This window comes from Salvelinus alpinus, chromosome 24 (assembly GCF_045679555.1).
Source record: "Salvelinus alpinus chromosome 24, SLU_Salpinus.1, whole genome shotgun sequence".
NCBI classification, from domain to species: Eukaryota; Metazoa; Chordata; class Actinopteri; order Salmoniformes; family Salmonidae; genus Salvelinus; species Salvelinus alpinus.
The window spans coordinates 7,521,404-7,546,995 of NC_092109.1; the positions used below are offsets into that span (position 1 = coordinate 7,521,404).

Here is a 25,592-nt window from a genome sequence, read left to right on the forward strand (position 1 = left end):
GGCTCTCCATCAGACTAAAGTAGAGTAAGGGAACAGGGAGTGAGGGAGAGCAAGGGGAGAGAGAATAAGTAAAGGGAGAGAAAGGCGAGAGAGCGGTAAGCACCATTTACTCTATAACTATGCAATGACTCTATAGCTAGATACTGTATCACATTGGCGTTGTAAATGATGCCATGCAATATTCCCGTAAACAGTACTACTAGCAAAACCCATACATTCACAGAAATGCCACAGTCACACACGGTGCGGTACTTAAACATAATATAAGCACCCTCTCTCAAACCACAATATGTCAATGTCAACAACCTAACCACGAACCTCTCCAACATCACTACCAATTTACAGCTGTATGTACAGAGCAGGCTCGACCTCCTTGGGAAGCCTCACAGGCAGACAACGCCATTATTGTTCACAGTAATTCCTCCATTCACACACCGCAGGTAGGGGTTAGAGACTCTCTCATCGTTCTTTCTGTCTCTCTTTTTATTTCCACCTCTTTCTCTCTCTCTTTTTTGACGTTTTATTGCTTCTCTCTCACGGTAAACTGATCTCTTTCTAAACCCCTCGCGTCAGAAATCGTGACAGAAGTCTATTTCGGAACTTTCTGGCGATATTCAAGGAAATGCCGAGAGCCAGAATTCTCTTTTTTACGTTTTTATATTCGAATCCAACTCCCTCCCCTTTGCTCTATCCGATCCCCCACCTCTCTCTCTCAAACTCTCTCTTTCTCGGTGTCTTTTTCTCTCCGTGCCTCCTTACAAGATTGCATTTACATGTGAGTCATTGAGCAGACGCTCTTATCCAGAGCATTCATTTTAAGATAGCTTGGTGAGACAACCACATACCACATTTGTAGTAAGTCTATTTTTCCTCAAGATGTCGAACTGGAAATGTACAGGAATCCGACCAATTGAATTAAATGGCCCTGCCACTGAAATCAAATATGTTTTTCTTTGTTTTTCTGCTCACCACCTTTAAGCTGTAGCCTCTGGCTCTCCATCAGACTAAAGTAGAGTAAGGGAACAGGGAGTGAGGGAGAGACAGGGGAGGGAGAATAAGTAAAGGAGAGAAAGGGGAGAGGGGTAAGGATAATTTGGAAACTATGTGGCATATTTTCCATTTTCTGTGAGTGCTAGAAGCCTGTCCCGTCTCCCAACTGGGCTGGCAGACACACAGCATCGGGAGGGAAAGTTTAAACATCTTTCACAAAATGTCCGCCTGTTCTGTTACCAAGTTAACGGTTAGGCTGTTGTTGTGGGTTTGGGTTGTTTGGGTTGCTGGATGTGATATGTGTTGACTAGGAAGGATGCTATAGGCTACGACAAGGAGGAATTAAAACCCAGGAGCGGGCGCACACACATAAACACACACTAACACACGCACATGCGGTAGCACAGACACACAAACAAACACACTCACGTGCACACACACACACACTTTCTCTCTCAGTCTGAAAACAGACCAGGCTAAGGGGGTGTGTGCTGGGTCTTTGTGACTTACTACCAAGTTTGAATGTCACATGCACAAGTACAGTGAAAGGCTTTTCTTGTCAGCTCTAACCCCAATAATGCAGTAATCAATATCAATGTAATACAAAAAAAATAACAAGGTGGAACAAAAACACACGATATAGAAATAAGAAATAAGAAGAACACGATCAAGTAGGTGAGCATACTATATACAGGGTTAGTTCCAGTGGGTCGACACTTCCATAGCGCTCAAGTAAGCACGCCAGATGTTGTGGATGAAGAGGCAAACCCCCCCCCCCCCTCGTTTTCCCTGACTCCACTGTCTTGTCGGCACAGTGAATGTAGAATCCATCGAGTTGGATAGCCATGGGGGGTATCTTGTTTCAGAAAAACAGAGAACATTGCCATTTTGAGAGTACCGTTGGTAGCAAATGCGCAATGGGAGGTCATCCATCTTATTATCAAGTGACTGTGCATTAGCCAATAGAATGGTGGGAAGACGTGGCCAGTTTTCCCTTTGCCTTAATATCACCAGGATCCCCTCTCTCTTGCCTCTTGTAACGTCGCAGTTTCCCCTTTGGGGAGACGAAGAAGAAGAAATTTGTTGGGAATTACAGAAAGAGCCCAGGGCAGATGAGTCGAAGTCGAAGCCGGGAACTTAGGTAAGTAGCTGCCGATCTGATGTTCAAAAGTTGTTGGTTGTAAGAAATGATAGCGGATACATTTCAAGAAAATAAAGTATAAATAAACGACAAACGAATCACCAAATTGCGAAATTGGCTCTGCGCTTGCAAAATGTTGGCCATCCAGTACGGCGCCATCCTTTTCACACCACAACCAGACAAATATACCACTTATATCTGAAAGATCAACGCTATCATGAACGTTACCAAGTATCAGGACATTATTGCCAAAAAACCTGGTTGTGGATCTTCCAGCAAGACAATAACCCAAAGCACAGATCAAATTCCACAAATAAATGGTTAATTGACCACAAAATCAACATTTTGCAATGGCCGTCTCAGTCTCCGGACTTGAACCCCATTGAAAGCATGTGGTTTGAACTGAAGAGGGCAGTCCATAAGCGCAGACGAAGGATATCAAGGATCTGGAAAGATTCTGTATGGAGGAATGGTCCTAGATCCCTCGCAATGTGTTCTCCATTCTCATAAAACATTTGAGTAAAAGGCTCAGTGACGTTATCCTCGCAAGGGGTATTGAAAACACGGGTGCCAATAATTTTGGCCCCTACCTGTTTGAGAGAAGAAGACAAATGACTTGTTAAACAAAACCTCTTTCTCTGAGCAATTGTATCATTATACAATAATATAATTATCTATATTTTTTTCTTGCATGCAATATAGCTCAGTAGTTATTTATTTTATCGCATTTTTTGCTCGGCATCATCAAGGGTGCCAATAATTTGTCTCATGACTGTTTGTGAGCACATTGCACTTAAAGCATAGACTGCAGGTTAACAAAAACCATTCAGCAAAACTTGTATCCTTATATAACTACTTATCAATCAAATAAGTGAAGTATCTTTGGACTATATGAAGTGGATCTTAGAAGTTGTTTACACAGGCAGCCCAATTTGCATCATTTGCACAATTATTGGACTCAAATCTGATCTGATTGGTCAAAAGACCAATTAGTGGAAAAAACAGATCAGAATTGGGCAGTAAGTGTAAACACAGACTATACAGTACAGCCTTCAATCCCATATGAGCTGTTTAATGCCACATCCTCATATCCCTCTTTCCGTGCCAAGCCTAGGGGAATCCAGGAGTGACGTCATAGCTGTTCCACTGGGTCTATTCTCCTCCAGAGAGAGCAGTGGAGGGCAGAGGTGAGTTGGAACAGCATCAGTCCCATCAGTCAGAGCTCCCGGGTGGGGCAGCGGTCTAATGCACTGCATCTCAGTGCTAGAGGTGTCACTACAGACCCTGGTTTGATACCGGGCTGTATCACAACCAACCGTGATCAGGAGTCCCATAGGGCGGCACACAATTCGTCCGGGTTAGTGGGTTGTAAAATAAGAATTTGTTCTTAACTGGCTTGCCTAGTTAAATAAAGGTTCAATTAATAAATACAATTAAAAGTCAGACTGTGTTTAATTATTATGGAGCGCGACGCCCCTAATCCTCTTTATTCAAGCACATGGATTAACCAAGCACTGTGACAGTAGAAAGACTGCGGGGTGCGTGTTTGATTTCAATTTGGAAGGGTGTGTGTGTGTGTGTGTGTGTGTGTGTGTGTGTGTGTGTGTGTGTGTGTGTGTGTGTGTGTGTGTGTGTGTGTGTGTGTGTGTGTGTGTGTGTGTGTGTGTGTGTGTGTGTGCATATTTTTCTTTTATCCTTTTCACAGGCCTTAGTTTCAAAAATAACAAAAACACTGTTGACATTAGCAATAAGCAACAGTTGGATCACTTCCTTAGCCACTTCTTAACAACAACAAAAAAGTAACAATCAAACGTTCTAAAAGAATACACCCCTTCATTTGTATCTCTCTCCCATCTCCTTTCTCCATCTCTGGCAAAAGCAGCAGTATTTCATACTGTGATTCTTGTTAGGTCTCTCCAGCTTTGATAACCCCAGGGTCTGGCTGTCACTTATCTCCAAATCATCAACCTCTCCCTCATCTCCAACCGCAAAGCATAGCTTAAAGAACGAGGGAAGGAGGAAGGGAGGAAGAGGGGAGGTGAACCAAATCTCCACTATCTGACTGTTAGCGCCTCCCTTAGTGTACACAAAGATGTGGCAGTGAGTGTAGATGGAGAGAAATTAAGAGAGAGAGATAGAGAGAGAGGGGGGGTGTGGACAGTTGCTCAGACTACATACACAGCTATACACAGCTGTGCAGTTCCAGGTAGGTGTTCACAGCAACACTGCACCAAATACCTCATCTATATCTTCACAATAATAACACAATCCAGAATGAAACCCCAGACTGAAAACCTCCTAGCATTTCAACTGGCAGAGATCTCCTCCCGCCTTCTTACGGCTTTTAGATCACAAAATCAGTCAATATCCCCGTCAATCAATAGGACTAAGCGAAGGGCCATTTGGAGAAGATAGCATGAGGCCTACCTCAAAGACTTCCTCATCGAGTATTCTAGTTCCGAAGACCACAATTCCTTTGGTGTCGATGATGGGGTGTGGGCTCCTGGACAGTTTCTGGGTGGTCTTCTTTTTACAGTCCAGGATGATGGTGATGCTCTGTTTGTGAACGCTGATGGCCACTCGGTGCCACCTGGGAAGAGGGACAGAAGGTTAGCTCTCTCTCTCTTGCGCGCGTTTCACTACAGTTCTACTAACTTTGAGATGGACAAAGGGTTAGCTCACACAACGCCGTTTCACTACGATACAGTCGCTGGCTGTAGGACTTGTGATACGCTGATATTATAACCATACATATAACCATATTGGTCAAGGATATGGATGGACTCAATGCCTACACATCCGAGGGCACTGTACCACACAACGCTCAGATACTGTTCATCTGAGGAGGTTATGTGTTATTTATAATCCAAACCGCCTAGGTTGACCGGCTAGATACTAAGTGATGTGTTACACAGACAGACAGCAGATCAGGATAATAAACACGTGTGACCGAGCACCTGGACAAAACTAAATCCCCACAAAGGTTCAACCGCCAGACTCGCCAAAGCTAGGCCGACACACACCTGCGCTCTGATTACAGAGAAGCAAGCAAGCGGCTACACTGAGAGCACATTACATTTGTTTGTTAGGGTGGTCCTCTGTAGCTCCGTTGGTAAGGCATGGCGCTTGCAACGCCAGGATAGTGGGTTCGATTCCTGGGACCAGCTGTATGTAAAAATGTATGCACACGTGACTGTGAGTCGCTTCGGATAAAAGTGTCTGCTAAACGGTGTGTATTCTATTATTATATCATATAATAAGAGGGGCTAGTGTGATATAATCCAGATGTCTCAAGTTGGCTGGATGTCCTTTGGCTGGTGGACCATTCTTGACACACACAGAAAACTGTTGAGCGTGGAAAAACCAGGCAGCGTTGACACGAACCGGTGCGCCTGGCACCTGCTACCATAACCCGTTCAAAGGCACTTCAATCTTTTGCCTTGCCCATTCCCACTCTGAACGGTACACATACAGTACACAATCCATGTCTCAATTGTCTAGAGGCTTCATCTACACGGATTGAAGTGGATTTAATAAGTGACATCGATAAGGGATCTGAGCTTCCAGCTGGATTCCCCGGGCTAGTCTATGTCATGAAAAGAGCAGGCAGGTGTCCATAGTGTTTTGTACACGACCACTCAAATGTGATGTGATTTGATTTAGGCACAGTAATAAAGTATGCAGCAGGCCTGCTATGGTTTATTGTATTGAACTGTACGGTATCAGAAAAGGTTAACCTATCTTCTGTTGGCCAGGTTGAGGGGATAGTTTGACTATGAAGTACTATAGTGTACTATGTAATGATATCCGTTTACTATCTAATGACATAGTAACACTGTGTGTGGGATGAGGTGAGCCTACTTTCCGTCGGCTAGGTTGTGTCCTATGAAGGGGGGGCGGGGGGGGGGGGGTAACTTTCATATACAGTGCTAAACAGTACAGTAGAACTTTAGAGTATTATATGTCATAATATTAGACAGGTGAACATACTAATACTGATGTAATACGTACTTTCCATCAGCCAGGTTGAGTCCTCTGAAGAGGGGGTAGTCCTCTGGGCTGGGTTTGCCTGTGTGGTCCTCATACAGGAAGACAGGGGAGCGTCCCACCTCTACCCCCAGCTGCTGGATGCCCTGCTCGTTATACACAGACAAGAGGAAGGACTGGGAGCCCTTCTTAGGCTTCACCGTAGCCAGGATGGAGAAGTCCTCAGGGAACACATCAGCTGGGGAGGGGGGGGGGAGAGAGAGAGAGAGAGAGAGAGAGAGAGAGAGAGAGAGAGAGAGAGAGAGAGAGAGAGAGAGAGAGAGAGAGAGAGAGAGAGAGAGAGAGAGAGAGAGAGAGAGAGAGAGAGAGAGAGAGAGTGGTTATGATACACCAGTTCATGTAACATGCTGAAAATGGAGAGACATGGAGAGACAGAGGACCACACACCTGCCTGGGTTTTATGAAAAGCATTGTTTTCAAGAGAGCAAATCTAAGTTAAATCCAAATGTACAGTCCATCAATAAAATGGTGTACTGCACTGAAACTGTACTATCATAACCTTCAAAGGCACACAGTTAAGACATTTTTATGTACTGAACCAGACAGAGGAAACAGGGGAGGATGATGAACATGGGACAGAGGAGACGACAAAGTCTTGGACAGAGGAGACAGAGGAGACATCGTAACAACGTCTTGGAGCATCTAAAGCAAACAAAGAGCTCTCTCCAACCCTCCACCACTGGCCAGAATACTGATCAGAACACCACAGAGATGGGAGGGATGGAGAGAAAAGTCTGGAAGAGAGAGAGAGAGAGTAGGACAGGAAGGAGTACACGGTAATGAGAATAGCATGTGGTCCCTTGGGTGGCTGTCGAAAACACTTTCCTCCTCTCCAAGACCTGATCCATACACCAGACATAGAGACTGAGACGGGACGCAAGAGGGACTAAAGGAGTACTTACAGTACAAAAAAACACATGGGATAAACAAAAGTGAAAAAAAGGGTGAGGGGGGAAAAAAGAGTAGTGAAATGGAAGTTTCAACCCCCTCTCACCCTCTTGAGTAGCGCCCGCCTCCCACTTACCTTCATCCCTCCCTCCATCCCTTCATCTGCACGCCTAGTTTAAACCTCTCCCTCCATTTTGTGAACGCCAGCCACATCTGTGAGACATATGCCCCGAGAGCAAGGCCTTGTGGGACATTCTCGGCCCACCAACCAGGGGGAGGGCCTTGCTTGCTTGCTTGCTATGGGGCCCGCACATACACACTCATGTTTAGTTCAGTCACCGCTCATCGCTCCCACGACTAGAGAGCGGCGTTTGTTTGAAGGGGAAATGAGAGAAGCCGCCTGCATGATCAACCATCACGACTGAATGAAGTCTTAGCATGTCGGTTGTTTTAGCAGAGTGGGTTTCTAACTACAAACGCAGGATCTGAGAGTGGAGCTACATTTACGGAGTACTACTAAACTAGCATATTTTGGGGGGGATATATTTGCTCATTTAGACTGAGGCTGAGGTTAGTAAATTCTGCAGCTGAGAAGTAAAATAGTCCTATAGCTTTGGACACGTCTCTCCCATTATTTTCTAAGCTGACACTTTAAGGAACTCCAGACTAATAACTCCTAGTCTGGGAAGGGAAGATCTTTCCAGAACATTTGGATCAGACAGTAAAAGAGAAGCTAGAACCGGGGCTGTGGTTGCTGTGGTTTTGTAGCACCTCACAGGCCCTAACCCCCTCCCCTAGTAATGGAACCCAGGTTGTGGTCACCGTGGAAACTCAGCATTAAAGCGTCTCTGAGACAGACAGCCAATCAGAGGGCTCGGAGGCTAAGGCGCCGTGACTTCGGAGCAGTGGGTAGGTTCTGGAGCCTGAGGTTAGGAAGGAGCAGAAAGTCACTGGAGAGAGAGAGAGGGTGGTGGGGGGGGGGGCGAGGAAAGAGAGGAGTGGAAGGAGCTCTAGTCACTGATGGAAAAGTCTGTTTCTCATCAATTTCTCTTTTCTCCACTTTCTCTCTCTCTCCTTGTTGTCTGTCAATCTCTCTCGTTCGATCTCTGTCTGTTCCTCTTTCTCCCTCAGTAAAGACAGAAAGACAGGCGTATGATATCTTCATGCGGTGGCCACACGTCTTGGCGGTGCATTCCAGAGGAATTCTCTTTGGCTCAGAGGGAGAGTTCGCAGCAGCCGCTTGAGTTTGAGTGGCAGACACGTTGAGAGCCAAGCAGAGCAGAGCACGATACGAAGAAGAAGAGAGATAGGCAGGTGAGAGCAGGCTACAGTAGAGAGTTGCCACTGGTGCATTCCTGTACCACTTAGCTCAGCTGCAGAGAACTGGAAGAGAGGGGAGGAGGATGAGAGCCATCAGACAACCCGTTGGAGCAGTCTCGCTAAACGCGTCTCATCTCAGCAGCGCAGGGTACGGCAACGTCGTAGCGCTCGCTCATGAGCAGAACGATGAGACGTCCATTGACATCATTCTGCAGACGCGACTTACAGGAGCAATCGGGTTAAGTGCCTTGCTCAACGGCACACAAACAGATGTTTTAACCGGTAGGCTAGATGCCGCGCAGAGTGACAGAATAGTTTTAGAGTGACAATAGGATGAGAAAGAGAGAGGGGGAGACCGAGAGAATGTAGAAGGCCGGGTTGACTCATTCCTTATTAACACAAAAACACAGAATTCTTTCTTTGCTAAACTTGAAACACCCCTGAAAGGGCACTGTTACACGATGGGGGCTGCAGTCACAGTGCTGAAAGTCGTTCCCATTCGCTGGGCATGGAGTTGGCTCTCAGCTCTGCTGTGTTGATGAACCGTCTCCTCCCCTCCTGAACTCTAGGGACCTTTCACCTGGCTGTTACCGTGGGGACAGAAATGGCTTCAGAGAACTTTCACCACGAGAGGGATCCAACTAGTGGCAGGAGAAGGAGAGGAAAAGGAGGAAGGAAAGTGGAGGAGAGAGAGAGAGAGAAAAGGACAACATGTTCGTATGTCCGAACCAATTCTCCTGTCTCTCTTTGGCTGTTAATAGCCATGGTTACTACATGCTCCTGTGTCCAGGAGGAATATCCTCCTTCCTGACCCCCTGACGCCCACACTGGGCCACCATGGGACTGGATGCTGTACGCATAGGTGTGTGTGTGTGTTTAACTGTCCTTCTGGGTACCAGACATTTTGCAGATCACCACAAGGAAAAACGATATTTTAGGGTTAGGGGTTAGAGTTAGGTTTAGGAGTTAGGGGTTAGAGTTAGGTTTAGGAGTTAGGGTTAGGGGTTAGAGTTAGGTTTAGGAGTTAGGGGTCACAGTTAGGTTTAGGAGTTAGGGTTAGGGGTTAGAGTTAGGTTTAGGAGTTAGGGGTCACAGTTAGGTTTAGGAGTTAGGGTTAGGTATAGACTTAGGGTTAGGGGTTTGGGGTTAAGGTTAAGGTTAGGCTTAGGCTTAGGGTTAAAGTTAGGGTTAATGGTTAGGTTAAGGTTAGGGTTAGAATTAGGGTTAGGAAAAATTGGATTTTGGATGGGAATCAATTCTTTGGTCCCCGCTTGGATAGCAATACAAAACTGTGTGTGTGCGCGTGTGTGTGAGAAAGAGAAAAAGAGGGAGAGACTAGAACTACTGGCAATGATCTACTATAAAGCAAATGATTGGTTCCCAAACGCTGTCTAAAATTGGGTATTTTTCCACACCATGAGGATAACTGGTGCCAGGCCTGTCAGTAAGTGTGTGTGTGTGACAGAATGTGTGTGTGAACGTGTCTGAGAGAGAGGAGGGTGGTGGTGGGAATGGTAAAAGTAGCAGAAGCAGCAGTACTGGAGCCGGTGGCAAACAGGCTGGTTTACCCTGGCACCGCCACCTGCCTACAGCGTCAGACAGGAAAAATCTGGAAAAGTCTGGAAACGCCAGACCTCAAAGACAGAGGCTCTCTGAGATTTCCTCCCTAACCCCCCCCCCCCCAAACAGCAAATCAGATGACTCCCAGACACCCCTATCAGCCAATCAGGCGCTGTGGATGACTTACATCCTGTTTCAGCATACAATCAGTGTGATGGGTAATTAGTAAAGTAAATGTCTAAGTAACAGTAAAATGTCAGTAAAATAACATTACATTTGAGCAATTCCTCCACTTAGGACAATTTAATTGGTGCATAGCCTGATTATAATTAGGCCATACTGGCACAGATCAGCTGGATAAGTGCTGTAGCTAATAGCTGTGTTCAGTAGTCACTGGTCAAAGAGGGGAGATCAGTATGGTTTGCCACTGTGTCTCCGGTTTCGCTGTGCTGGCATACCTCTGCGTTTAATTCCACACATCTGCTCTGCACTCATTCCCCTTTCCATCTCAGTTTTTTTCACCCTTCCCCCAAACCGTACAGCACTTCTAAAAAAACACTCAAAGCTCAGACCCAGGGGGCGGAATGAGGGAGCCTGGGCAGTGATTAGCTCTGCCAGCTGTCAGTTAGTGTGCTCTGCGTCCGGGTAGGTCAGCTTGTAAAAGTGAGATAATGAGTCTACCTGTCAGCACTGGCTTTAAGACCCCTCTTCAACATGAAACAAGCAACATTACACATGGATTGACTCAGGGAATGTACATAATAGAAGTGGATGGATGTGTGTGTGTGTGTGTGTGTGTGTGTGTGTGTGTGTGTGTGTGTGTGTGTGTGTGTGTGTGTGTGTGTGTGTGTGTGTGTGTGTGTGTGTGTGAGTGAGTGAGTGAGTGAGTGAGTGAGTGAGTGAGTGAGTGAGTGAGTGAGTGAGTGAGTGAGTGAGTGAGTGAGTGAGTGAGTGAGTGAGTGAGTGAGAGAGGAGAAGGAGGTAGGTAGGTAGGTGGGTCCAGTTGAAAGATTAGACGGTAATAAGCAGCAAGTCACCTCTAAAAAGAAAAGGGAAAGGTAGAACATTTGTCTTGGTAGAACATTAATCAATCGGACTCTCGTCAGATAGACAGGAAGACTGACATCAGTGGCGCGGAATGATGACGTGCCTTTCCTCAGCTTGTCAATGAGCCACCGCATCTTCTAGTTGAGCTGAACGGCTATCACTGCTTTCTCTTTGTGTGTGGTCGCCACTCGTTTTTTTCCCTCCTCCAAACTGGGGAGTGTAAAGTAGTGAAGGAGGTAGGAAGAAGACGCGAAAGAGGAGAGGGAAGAATTGAGAGGAGACCACCCAGCTATTACAGCCCTGACCATGTGCAGGGATCCCAAGACATAGCCAGCCACTGTGCGATAAATGTCACTGTGTGGGAGTGGTGGTTAGATGTGATGTGATCACTCTTTCCTTACAGTTTGTAGCCCACTGGTGTTCCAATTGCTCACCCTGGCTAACCCTGCTGAGTGTGAAAGAGAGACACCTACAGTTAGGGTTGCAAAGGGAGGGTATATTAGGGGAGAGTGGGGTAAGTTGAGCCACCCTTGTTTCTAGGAAACCATACGCAAAATGTATCATTTGACCAAATATTTACGTAGAGGTCATCATTTCATGGAGTCTGTGAAGGAAGAAACCACATGGAAAAAGTGGTAAGCAACTTAGGTCCAAAAAACGGATTTTCACCAAGTCAAATTGATGTATTGTGTTAAGAGGTTTCATGATGTTTGTATCTAAACTAAAGGAGATCATTTAAAGATTGTTCTATACATCAGTTGGGGACTATACGCTTCAATAAGAGGGCATAAAACTAGCATGAAAGTGCATCCTTGTAGCTGTGTGGGCTAATATAGTCAAAATGTTTGCCTGGGGTAAGTTTAACCAATGTCCATGGGGTAATGTGAGACAATGGTTGGAACAATGGCAAGTTCAAGTTACGCAAATTGAAGTGTTTCGCTGGGATCAATAACTTATCGCTGGGATATGAGGATGACAACAGGGCCCTGCCAATGTTTCGCTGGGATCAATAACTTATCGCTGGGATATGAGGATGACAACAGGGCCCTGCCAATGTTTCGCTGGGATCAATAACTTATCGCTGGGATATGAGGATGACAACAGGGCCCTGCCAATGTTCAAAGTGTTTTAAAAAGTACAAAGTGTTTGTTAGGTATTAAGCCTGTGTTTACACGATGCTTAAATGATTAAAACACAGAAAATCAATTGTGATTGTGTTGAATTGTGTTTGGGAAATAAAGATAAACGTGGTATTAAAAACGTAGTGGTAATATTTCATTCGGTACAGAAATGTGTAGGCGGCTTAACTTACCCTGTCCAGCTGCTCAACTTACCACATACCACGTAAGATGTGCCAAGAGACCACTTTTTTGGGACAAACTATGTTTTCAAAACTGTAATGTTAACATGAATTAAAAATTGCCATAGATAACCTTGTAATTACCAAAATTGCTGAAGATTCCAGTAACTTTCGGGGAAATTACTGGTAGTCTGACCAGTAGAGGTACAGTATGTACATGTTGAGAAAGCCAACTGTCCTGTTGGTCTGTTCTTTCAGACTATTTATAATCCCCCGATGAGAAGATGGGAAATCACCACAGTACAGAAGCTCTCTGTTTCAGCCTCTCCATCTTCTAATAGTGAATCACTTCTTCCACATGTTTACTTAATTATAGCATCTCTACACTCGCTATTTTCCAGCTCATAGCTCACCCTCGTAAAATGTGGGTATGAGACAACATGTTCCCTAATCAAAAGGTGTTGTTGATTACATGATTTGGATGATCTGTAATGATCAGAAAGCATGTGCACGTGTGTGTGTGTGTGTGTGTGCACGTGTGTGTGTGTGCACGTGTGTGTGTGCACGGGTGTTTGGGGATGTAGGAGGATGATGTCACAGTCACAATAAATCAGGCTTAGAGCCAAAGCCAAAGCTTAGTAGTATGAAGAGAAGGTACTGGACCAAATGATCTCACTCCTGCCTTCTGGAAGATATTAGCTCTCTCTCTCTCTCTCTGTATATACAGTATATACACAGTTGAAGTCAGAAGTTTACATACACCTGAGCCAAATACATTTAAACTCAGTTTTTCACAATTCCTGACTAGTAAAAATTCCGTTTTAGGTCAGTTAGGATCACCACTTTATTTTAAGAATGTGAAATATCAGAATAATAGTAGAGATAATTAATTATTTCAGCTTTTATGTCTTTCATTACATTCCCAGTGGGTCAGAAGTTTACATACACTCAATTAGTATTTTGTAGCAGTTCCTTTAAATTGTTTAACTTGGATCAAACATTTCACATAGCCTTCCACAAGCTTCCCACAATAAGTTGGGTGAATTTTGGCCCATTCCTCCTAACAGAGCCAGGTTTGTTGGCCTCCTACTCACACACGCCTTTTCAGTTCTGCCCACAAGTTTTCTATGGGATTGAGGTTAGGGCTTTGTGATGGCCACTCCAATACCATGACTTTGTTGTCCTTAAGCCATTTTGCCACCACTTTGGCAGTATGCTTGATGTCATTGTCCATTTGGAAGACACAATTGCAACCAAGCTTTAACTTCCTGACTGATGTCTTGAGATGTTGCTTCAATATATCCATATAATTTTCCTACCTCATGATGCCATCTATTTTGTGAAGTGCACCAGTCCCTCCTGCAACAAAGCACCCCCACAACATGATGCTGCCACCCCCGTGCTTCACGGTTGGGATGGAGTTCTTTGGCTTGCAAGCCTCCCCCTTTTTCCTCCAAACATAACGATGGTCATTATGGCCAAAAAGTTTTATTTTTGTTTCATCAGACCAGAGGACATTTCTCCAAAAAGTACAATCTTTGTCCCCCTGTGTAGTTGCAAACTATCGTCTGGTTTTTTATGGCGGTTTTGGAGCAGTGTCTTCTTCCTTGCTGAGCGGCCTTTCAGGTTATGTCAAAATAGGACTTGTTTTACTGTGGATAAAGATGCTTTTGTACCGGTTTCCTCCAGCATCTTCACAAGGTCTTTTGCTCTGGTTCTGGGATTGATTTGCACTTTTCGCACCAAAGTACGTTCATCTCTAGGAGACAGAACGAGTTTTCTTCCTTTGCGGTATGACGGCTGCTTGGTCTCATGGTGTTTATACTTGCGTACTATTGTTTGTACAGATGAACGTGGTACCTTCAGGCGTTTGGAAATTGCCCCCAAGGATGAACCAGACTACAGGTCTACAATTCTTTTCTGAGGTCTTGGCTGGTTTCTTTTGATTTTCCCATGGTGTCAAGCAAAGAGTTTGAAGGTAGGCCTTGAAATACATCCACAGGTACACCTCCAATTGACTCAAATGATGTCAAATAGCCTATCAGAAGCTTCTAAAGCCATGGCATCATTTTCTGGAATTTCCCAAGCTGTTTAAAGGCACAGTCAACTTAGTGTATGTAACCTTCTGACCCACTGGAATTGTGATACAGTGAATTATAAGTGAAATAATCTGTCTGTAAACAATTGTTGGAAAAATGACTTGTGTCATGCACAAAGTAGATGTCCTAACCGACTTGCCAAAACTATAGTTTGTTAACAAGAAATTTGTGGAGTGGTTGAAAAACTAGTTTTAATGACTCCAACCTAAGTGTATGTAAACTTCCAACTTCAACTGTATATATATAAATCAAATCAAATTTTATTGGTCACATACACATTGTTAGCAGATGTTAATGTGAGTGTAGCGAAATGCTTGTGCTTCTAGTTCCGACAATGCAGTAATATCTAACACGTAATCTAACAAATTCACAACAACTACCTTATACACACAAATGTAAAGGATCAATAAGAATATGTACATATAAATAGGCAAGATGCAGTAGATGGTATAGAGCAGTATATACATATGAGATGAGTGATGTAGGATATGTAAACATTATTAAAGTATGTAAACATTATTAAAGTGCCGTTATTTAGGGTGACTAGTGATACCTTTATTAAGTCAATTTATTAAAGTGGCCAGAGATTATTTGAGTCTGTATGTTGACAGCAGCCTCTCTATGTTAGTGATGGCTGTTTAACAGTCTGATGGCCTTGAGATAGAAGCTGTTTTTCAGTCTCTCGGTCCCAGCTTTGATGCACCTGTACTGACCTCGCCTTCTGGATGATAGCGGGGTGAACAGGCAGTGGCTCGGGTGGTTGTTGTCCTTGATGATCTTTTTGGCCTTCCTGTGACATCGGGTGGTGTAGGTGTCCTGGAGGGCAGGTAGTTTGCCGCCGGTGATGCGTTGTGCAGACCGCGCTACCCTTTGGAGAGCCTTGCGGTTGAGGGCGGTGCAGTTGCCGCACCAGGTGGTGATACAGCCCGACAAGCCAAATTTCTTCAGCCTGCTGAGGTTGAAGAGGTGCTGTTGCGCCTTCTTCACCACGCTGTCTGTGTGGGTGAACCATTTCAGTTTGTCTGTGATGTGTACGCTGAAGAACTTAAACTTTCCACCTTCTCCACTAACTGTCCCGTCGATGTGGAGAAGGTGGGGTGCTCCCTCTGCTTTTTCCTGAAGTTCACGAACATCTCCTTTGCTTTGTTGATGTTGAATGAGAGGTTATTTTCCTGACACCACACTCCGAGGGCCCTCACCTCCTCCTTGTAGGCCGTCTCGTCGTTGTTGGTAATCAAGCCTACCACTGTAGTGTCGTCTGCAAACTTGATCATTGAGTTGGAAGCGTGCATGGCCACGCAGTCATGGGTGAACAGGGAGTACAGGAGAAGGCTGAGAATGCACCCTTGTGGGGCCCCAGTGTTGAGGATCAGCGGGGCGGAGATGTTGCTTCCTACCTTCACCACCTGGGGGCGGCCCATCAGAAGGGTGCATTCTCCCATCATCACCCAGGGCCTGAGCTTAATGACGAGTTTGAAGGGTACTATGGTATTAAATGCTGAGCTGTTGTCAATGAACTGTATTCTTAGATAGGTATTCCTCTTGTCCAGACGGGATAGGGCAGTGTGCAGTGTGATGGCGATTGCATCGTCAGTGGACCTATTGGGGCGGTAAGCAAATTGGAGTGGGTCTAGGGCATCAGGTAGGGTGGAGGTGAAATGCTACTTGACTAGTCTCTCAAAGCACTTCATGATGACAGAAGTCAGTGCAATGGGGCGATAGTCATTTAGTTCAGTTACCTTAGCTTTCTTAGGAACAGGAACAATGGTGGCCATCTTGAAGCATGTGGGGACAACAGACTGGGAACGGGATTGAGTGAATATGTCCGTAAACACACCAGCCAGCTGGTCTGCGCATGCTCTGAGGACGCGGCTAGAAATGCCGTCTGGGCCGGCAGCCTTGCGAGGGTTAACACGTTTAAATGTTTTACTCACATTGGCCACGGAGAAGGAGAGTCCACAGCCTTTGGTAGCGGGCCGTGTCAGTGGCACTGTATTGTTCTATATATATATATATATATATATATATATATATATATAGAGTGCAGGTGTTCATCAAGGATCTCTCTGCACTTTGCTCTGTTCATCTTTCCCTCGATCCTGACTTGTCTCACAGTCCCTGCTGCTGAAAGACATCCCCTCATCAGGCCAGAGAATCTTGTTTCTCATGGTCAGAGAGTCTTTAGGTTCATTTTGGCTCCAAGTGGGCTGTCATGTGCCTTTTACTGAGGAGTGGCTTCCGTCTGGCCACTCTACCATAAAGGCCTGATTGGTGGAGTGCTGCCTTCTGGTTCTCCCATCTCCACAGAGGAACTCAGGAGCTCTATCAGAGTGACCATCGGGTTCTTGGTCACCTCCCTGACCAAGGCCCTTCTCCCCCTGATTCCTCAGTTTCACCAGGAGGCCAGCTTTAGGAAGAGTCTTGGTGATTCCATGCTTCTTCCTTTTAAGATTGATGGAGGCCACTGTGTTCTTGGGGACCTTCAATGCTGCAGATATTTTTTATTACCCTTCCCCAGATCTGTGCCTCGACACAATCCTGTCTCGGAGCTCTACACATAATTCCTTTGACCTCATGACTTGGTTTTTGCTCTGACATGCACTGTCAACTGTGGAACTTTATATAGACAGGTGTGTGCCTTTCCAAATCATGTCCAATCAATTTAATTTACCACAGGTGGACTCCAATGAAGTTGTAGAAACATTTCAAGGATGATGAATGGAAACAGGATGCACCTGAGCTCAATTTTGAGTCTCATAGCAAAGGGTCTGAATACTTATGTAAATAAGGTTAAAAAAATTCTAAAAAACAGTTTTTGTTCTGTCATTATGGGGTATTGTGTGTAGATTGATGAGGTAAGAATGTATTTAATCCATTTTAGAATCAGCTGTAACGTAACGAAATGTGGCAAAAAGTCAAGGGGTCTGAATACTTTCCAAAGGCACTGCACTTTCCAAAGGCACTGTGTATCCAAAGTGAATGACTGGAGCCAAATATGGACAACATCATAGACCTCCACTAGTTATTAAACCACTCTAAACCGCAGGGCTTGAGAACTTACATTTCTTAAAATTCTGGAATCTTAAAAGCCTGGAATGTATTTTTCAAAGGTTCTACTATGCTTCCGATGTTGTTTCGTAAACGCAACACGCAACAATTTTACTAAGTTACAGTTCATATAACGGTTAGAGTTGAGGTTGGTCCTTCCTAGAGTGTTTGCTTGAGACTATTTCATTAGGCTGTAAGTAAACAGAACAGAAGCCCCAAGTTTAAAGCTTTTAGCCTCTATATTGATGTCAAGGTAAACAGGACTTGTTTGGAGAGCATTGTGTCTGAACTCAGCTCTGAATTTAAGCCTTTAAGAAAACCCTTGATGTGGATCAAACATCCGCTTGGCCAAGCCTCCTCAAGGCCTCTTCTAGGCCGCTCAAAGAAATGCTGTGATCAGGGAGACATTCTTCACACACTTGGCTGTCAACCAACTGGATTTTCAGTCAATTTAGGATTTTCTCTATCTCGCCGCCTACTGCCGAATCCGATCCCCCTCTCACACACACGTGTTTAGAGCTTGCAAGAAACGCTTTTCACTGTACGTGTGCACTTGACAGTAAAAACTTTTTCCAACTCTTTCTCTACCTCGACCACTTGAAATTCTTGGGAATTTTCGATAACACATCCCAGAGAAACTGGGCTTCTGTCTGGGTGACACAGTTTGACGGTTCTGCACTGTTTGACAACCTTCGTAAATAAATAACCCAGAATGCAATAGAAAGAGATGTTGGCTAGCTAGCACACCTCTCTGAGCGACAGTAACCAGGATGCACCAGAGTGAGAGAAAGAAAATATAAAACAGACTAAAAGAAAATACAAAGTAATGAAAAAGCAGCCGTGAAAGAGAGAGAGAGGGTAAAAGACAAAGAGAAAAAAAGAGGAGAGGGGAGAAAGAGAGGGAGAAAGCAAGGATAGAGAACGAGAGTGCTGCTGTGGACCACAGAACAGTAAGCCAGAGCCACGTCAGCACCCGCTCTTCCCTCCCCTCTGTCCGTCCCCCTCTGCCTCTCCCTCCATCCTGCCACCCCTTCCAGACCTATCAATTTTACTGGAGTAGGATTCCTGCTGAATGTGAGCTTGAGGTTTCCAAAATGGAAGAATTAGTATGCCTCTATGACTGTCTGCCCCTCTCTTCTTCTTTTTTTCCCATTTTCTTCTTCTCTTTTTTAGTGTGTCTGAATTAGAAACAGAACGAGCTCCATCTTTATTCAATGCAGATGTGCACAGACGCGAGGAAGATTGTAAAGGGAGAGAGAGAGAGAGAGAGAGAGAGAGAGAGAGAGAGAGAGAGAGAGAGAGAGAGAGAGAGAGACAGAGAGAGACAGAGAGAGAGAGAGAGAGAGAGAGAGAGAGAGAGAGAGAGAGAGAGAGAGACAGAGAGACAGAGACAGAGACAGAGAGAGAGAGAGAGAGAGAGAGAGAGAGAGAGAGAGAGAGAGAGAGAGAGAGAGAGAGAGAGAGAGAGAGAGAGAGAGAGAGAGAGAGAGAGAGACAGAGACAGAGACAGAGACAGAGACAGAGACAGAGACAGAGAGACAGAGAGAGAGAGAGAGAGAGAGAGAGAGAGAGAGAGAGAGAGAGAGAGAGAGAGAGAGAGAGAGAGACAGCGTGTGTTATGAGCTGAGGAGGCTGGTGGGAGGAGCTGTAGGAGGTCGGGTTCATTGTAACGGCTGGAATGGCATAAATGGAATGAAGTTAAACATGTGGTTTCCAGACGTTTGATGTCTTTGATACCGTTCCATTTATTCAATTGCAGCCATTACAATAAGCCCGTCCTCCTATTGCTCCTCCCACCAGCCTCCTCTGGTTCTGAGGTATGGTGTTATACAGAGCTGATCTTGGACATTGGAGTAGAAATATCAGCCACTCAACAATGATCGGAAGGCACTTCACTGTACTTGCGCACGTGACATTAAAACTTGTAAGGCCAACAGGCTTGAAAAAACCACAACCTTATAAGTCTATAGAGTTTGGCTAAAGTTCAATCCAAACACCCCACCAGAGCTGGGGCTTACTGAAGTGAATTATGGCGCATGAAGCACTGGGAGATCGTGGGAGAGGTGGCGGTGGGAGACTGTTTGAGAGCACGGCGTGCGTGTTTCAAGTTTCACAAGAGGAGTAGAAAGGAGGGAAGAGGTGGCCAGTTTTCCCTTCGCCTTAATCTCAACAGGATCCCTCCTCTCTTGCCTCTTGTAACGCCAGCGTTTCCTCTTGGGAAGCCCGAAAATTGGGTTGGAATTACAGAGAGACCCGGGCAGATGAGTCGAAGTAGAAGCCCGAATTGGGGTAATAAACTGCCGATCTGATCTCCAAGAGTTCTTGTCGGTTGTAAGAAATAACAGCTGATACGTTACATGAAAATAGACTAAAAATAAACGGCAAAATAATCACAAAATAGCAAAGTTGGGTCGGAGCTTGCATAACAGTGGCCATCTAGTACGGTCCCGTCTTTGATATCTATGAGTGTGTCGGGGCCTATAGTGGTAGGTGAGTCTTCACATTTGGCCCACCCAATCTGCAGTGCTGTAAACTATCATGTCATCACGACGCAATGGCCAATAAAACAGATAGCTAGTTGGAAGGGGAACAGAGGCGCGTGAGGGGATGAGAGGAATGGCACAGGTGGGAGGAAAAGAGACAGGTCTTTTGGGAGTCTTACTGCAGTCAGGGACTTCCCAGCCAGGTTAGGACATTACACCAGTGTTTTACAGTCGTTTTATTTATTGACTAGGGGTCAACGAGTTCATCTGAGTCAACGCCCAAAGGTAGGGAAGAGGCCATGAGCAGCCAATAGGAACAGACTTGGTAGAGGAGAGGCCACGAGCAGCCAATAGGAACAAACTTAGCTAGGTGGTATCTTTAGCATCCCACTGACAAGCATTGGATGATATTTCAGTAAACAAGGTCATCTGTACATCGGAGTAGTAGAGGACGGGACGATCGGAGGAGATAGTGAGGAAGACATGAAAGAGAGGAACAGGTATCATTTCAGTTCAAAGGTCAAAGGAGATCAACCAATTAGTGAACGGTCGTGGTCAGGTACTTACCAGGGTACAGTTGTTTGGTGGGGGCGCTGAGCTGGGCTTCTTTGGATACTCTGTAGGCCACATCGGCTCCTTTTGTTGACTTCCTGTGCGCGCAGAAACCTGTCGTTTTCGTAACGCCGTCAGGTAAACTGGGGAAATCTAAAATCTTCAAGAGGTCCGCTGGCTCCACTACAGAGGGAAAGAGGGAGAGACAGATTGTAGGTTGGACTCATATAAAGACACTCATTTCAAATTCAAGACTCACATCTCTCAATAATCACAATAAAGTATACCACAGCACAAAGCCATGCCACCCACAGCGGTAAAAGCCCCCCACAACAGGAGAGACTGTCAGTATCCATTCCAAGTAAACCAATTATTCAGGCTGTAGACAGATAAACAGATCCTCCTTTCACTAGCCATTAGCTGGGACCTGCTTAAAGTAGAGTAGGTGCACTCCAGGCACCTTCTTTCTGTTCACTCTCTTCTTTCTATCCAGTCCCCTCTGACCCCTATTCTCTCACTGACGAGACAGGGGGACAGGTATATGAACACCCTAAACTGTGAGAGTGTGTCTTACACTCTAACCACAGATCTAGGATCAGATTAATGTGCCCAATTTCCAAATCTTAACCATTAGGGGGTTTAAAAAAATATCCGTACTTGAATAAGGGATAAAGGCAACTTCTATGCCAAGTGTGTGGATGCTATGACGGACTAGAGCCATGACAGAGTCCATCCCTTCATCCACCATTCAATAAAGCTCCAGCTGCCTCCCGCTTCCTTCCCACAAACATGCGATTAGCACACTCTCAGGCCGGGCCGTGGGGTTTCCTCCGGAGCACTGCAGGGGCAGGAAAGGTGCAGGAGCAGCACAGTTGTGTCAGGACCGGGTGTGACATTTTGGTTGAACCCGTGACCCTACGCATGCTTGCCAACATGACCCCGACAAGCCAAGAACAAAGAGCTGTGTCTGCAGACAGATGCTACACTGTAAGAAAGGAAGTCTTTCATCGACTTCATAAAATGAAGGCAACACATTTACACAACGCCATTGAGTAAATGTGATGTCCTATTGAGTAAAAAAAAACTTTAATAAGTCGTTTGAATTTACACAAATAAAGTCCAGGGAGTTAACACTGGCCATCAAAATGCGTCGGATTTTCGAGATAATATGATTAAATATGAGTTGAAGTAACACAATTATTTAGTAAAGCCAAAATATAAGCGTTTCGCAAACATTTCATGTTAAACATTGTGCAACGTATTTGTTCATTCACAATTTGAACCCACTTTGTTGAGCACAGTGCCCAGTCCACCAGCAGTAACGGGGTCAAACTGCAAGCGTTACAGGGTGCTGCATTTGCCTCTTGTCATTAAGAATAGCGACGGTGGGAATGGGTCGTCTCGTCATTGAACATCCGTGTGTTTGACGTGTTCGATTGCCTTTCATCATTAGCTATCACACCGCTTGGTTACAGCAAGCTGCTTATTAATACGAATATAGAAATCGACTTTTCTTTCTTCAGACATGCATACAACATTATGTCAAAGAATCACAAAGTAAGAAATGGTTGAATTACCCACAATCATCTGAAAATGAAGCCACGTGGCAAGTTGTTGCAAGAACTTCAAATGATTAAGTATAGAGAAATCGGATCAAATGTTTAGTAAATGAAATCACTTAAAAGAATTACTTAAATATTTTGGTAAAATGAAATGAACAAATCATTTGTTTACAGCGTACTGATGCTGCAATGTTCTCTGCCTCAAGGCTGCTGCCCAGAGCATAGAGCATAGGCCCAGTACTACTCAGAGCAGAGTCACACTGAAGGGATGGAGACAGGAGAAGGTATGGACCCATGTAGGGACTACATAGGGTCTAAGTGAGGGGTACAGGGTGGTCAATACAAAATGGAGGTGATTTGAAGGTAGTAAGACAATAGAAGGGACCGTTTATCGCAAGGTTTTAAGAACCAAAACCAAGGCAAAAGCACGTATTCTCTGGCGCTGCGTTTTCATTCTTGTGTTCGGATGAACCCACTCCAGCAAGGCTGCGAAAGGCTCTCTTAAATATGCACACACACACACACACACACACACACACACACACACACACACACACACACACACACACACACACACACACACACACACACACACACACACACACACACACACACACACACACACACACACAGGTAAAAACAGGGAGGATCGGGTGTCCGGTCAGCCAGGACCACAGACACTTAATCAGTCTGTTCAGAGCGGAGCTATCAATAGCCCCAACCATCTGAGAGAGAAAGGATGGAGGGAGGGAGCCCCACACCAGACTCTAGCTGGAGGTCATTACACAGGGCTCTCACGTGCAGTACAGATCAATCAAAATAAACTATTCCAGCTCTTAACAAAATTCCAGATTCAAACAGACCACGGACACACACGACCATCGATCACCGTCGCCCTCCACAGCTGTAGGGGGAATCGTTTCCTTCGTAACTTCCACATCGTCTACCGCCGACGATATCACTGCTTCACTGTCAGCTAGCTACAGAAAGTGTTGAAAATGTGAGCTCTGATCTGAATCTGGACAGGCATCTGACCCATATCACATGCAGCACGAACAATTACCCCACACATATGTAAACACACCTAACGACACTCACGGTAGGTCAAAACGCAGAGTGATACATACGGTATAAACACAGACAGAGAGAGAGAGAGAGAGAGCTCTTCCATATGGGTGTGCTGATCACGAAGAGGAAAATAAGTGGGAATGGAGTCAGATGAAAGAATGTGAACTATGTGATGATTCCCTATCCAACTCTCTCTCGCTCTCTCTCTCTCGCTATCTCTCAATTAAATTTCAATTTAAGGGGCTTTATTGGCATGGGAAACATATGTTTACATTGCCAAAGGAAGTGAAATAGATAATAAACAAAAGTGAAATAAACAATACAAAATGTATAGTAAACAAAAGTTCCAAAAGAAAAAATACATTTCAAATGTCGAATTATGTCTATATACAGTGTTGTAATGATGTGCAAATAGTTCAAATACAAAAGGGAAAATAAATAAACATAAATAATGGTGTTTGTTCTTCACTGGTTGCCCTTTCTTGCGGCAAAAGGTCAAAATTATTGCTGCTGTGATTGCACACTGTGGTATTTCACCCAATACATATGGGAGTTTATCAGAATTGGATTTGTTTTCGAATTCTTTGTGGGCCTGTGTAATCTGAGGGAAATATGTGTCTCTAATATGGTCATACATTTGGCAGGAGGTTAGGAAGGGTAGCTCAGTTTCCACCTCATTTTGTGGGCAGTGTGCACATAGTCTGTCTTCTCTTGAGAGTCAGGTCTGACTTCGGCGGCCTTTCTCAATAGCAAGGCTATGCTCACTGAGTCTGTACATAGTCAAAGATTTCCTTAATTTTGGGTCAGTCGCAGTGGTTAGGTATTCTGACACTGTGTACTCTCTGTTTAGGGCCAAATAGCAATCTAGTTTGCTCAGTTTTCTTTGTAAATATTTTTGTAGAATTCTGCATGCAGAGTCTCAATTTGGTGTTTGTCACATTTTGTGAATTCTTGGTTGGTGAGCGGACCCCAGACCTCACAACCATAAATGCAACGGTTCTATAACTGATTCAATACTTTTTTGCCAGATCCTAATTCGTATGTTGAATTTTATGTTCCTTTTGATGGCATAGAAGGCCCTTCTTGCCTTGTCTCTCAGATCGTTCATAGCTTTGTGGAAGTTACCTGTGGCGCTGATGTTTAGGCTGAGATATGTATAGTTTCGTGTGCTCTAGGCAACAGTGTCTAGATGGAATTTATATTTGTGGTCCTGGCAACTGGACCTTTTTTGGAACACCATTATTTTTGTCTTACTGACATTTACTGTCAGGGCCCAGGTCTGACAGAATCTGTGCAGAAGATCTAGGTGCTGCTGTAGGCCCTCCTTGTTTGGGGACAGAAGCACCAGATCATCAGCAAACAGTAGACATTTGGCTTCAAATTCTATCAGGGTGAGGCTGGGTGCCGCAGACTGTTCTAGTGCCCTCGCCAATTCTTTGAAATATATATTGAAGAGGGTAGGGCTTAAGCTGCATCCCTGTCTCACACCCCGGCCCTGTGGAAAGAAATGTGTGTGTTTATGTCTGCTGTTAATGATAATGCAGAGGATTTTCCCAAGGTTGCTGTTGACGCATATCCCACGGTAGTTAGTGGAGTCAAATTTGTCTTCACTTTTGTGGATTGGGGTGATCAGTCCTTGGCTCCAAATATTAGGGAAGAGGCCAGAGCTGAGGATGATGTTAAAGAGTTTAAGTATATACAATTGGAATTTGTGGTCTGTATATTTCATTTAGGATACCATCAACCCTACAGACCTTTTTGGGTTGGAGGGTTTGTATTTTGTCCTGTAGTTCATTCAATGTAATTGGAAAATCCAGTGGATTCTGGTAGTCTTTAATAGTTGATTCAAATATTTGTATTTCATCATGTATATGTTTTTTTCTGTTTGTTCTTTGTTATAGAGCCAAAAAGATTGGAGAAGTGGTTTATCCATACATCTCCATTTTGGATAGATAAACTCTTTGTGTTGTTATTTGTTTAGAGTTTTCCAATTTTCCCAGAAGTGGTTATATTCTATGGATTCTTCAATTATATTGAGCTGATTTCTTATGTGCTGTTACTTCTTTTTCTGTAGTGTATTTCTGTAATGTTTTAGTGATTCACCACAGTGAAGGCATAGGCTCAGGTTTTCTGGGTCTCTATGTTTTGGGTTGGATATGTTTCTCAATTTCTTTCTTAAGTTTTTTTCATTATTCATCAAACCATTTGTCATTGTTGTTAATTTTCTTAAGTTCTCTCTCTCTCTCTCTCTCTCTCTCTCTCTCTCTCTCTCTCTCTCTCTCTCTCTCTCTCTCTCTCTCTCTCTCTCTCTCTCTCTCTCTCTCTCTCTCTCTCTCTCTCTCTCATTATCCAAGCCCTTCCCTTGCTTCCTCTATCAGCTGGTCCTCTACTCTCTTCCTGTCTTCAATCAGAAGACTCTTATTATCCAACCTCTAACAGAATTGTCTTTCCATCCAAACATGAGCATCAGCAAAACCCAGCACAAGA

The 25,592-nt window shown here is 44.6% G+C and overlaps 1 protein-coding gene across 2 annotated transcripts in view; it reads right to left on the bottom strand.

Annotated features, from left to right (window-relative positions):
• Window positions 1-25,592, bottom strand: part of LOC139552064 (collagen alpha-1(V) chain-like) — a 134,975-nt gene that overhangs the window by 74,137 nt on the left and 35,246 nt on the right. For both annotated transcript variants that reach the window (XM_071363438.1, XM_071363437.1), the window contains exons 2-4: window positions 20,491-20,658; window positions 6,143-6,356; window positions 4,559-4,721 (exon numbers count right to left, since the gene is read on the bottom strand). In XM_071363438.1, coding sequence (XP_071219539.1) covers window positions 4,559-4,721; window positions 6,143-6,356; window positions 20,491-20,658 — 545 coding nt within the window. The remainder of the gene's footprint in view (window positions 1-4,558; window positions 4,722-6,142; window positions 6,357-20,490; window positions 20,659-25,592) is intronic.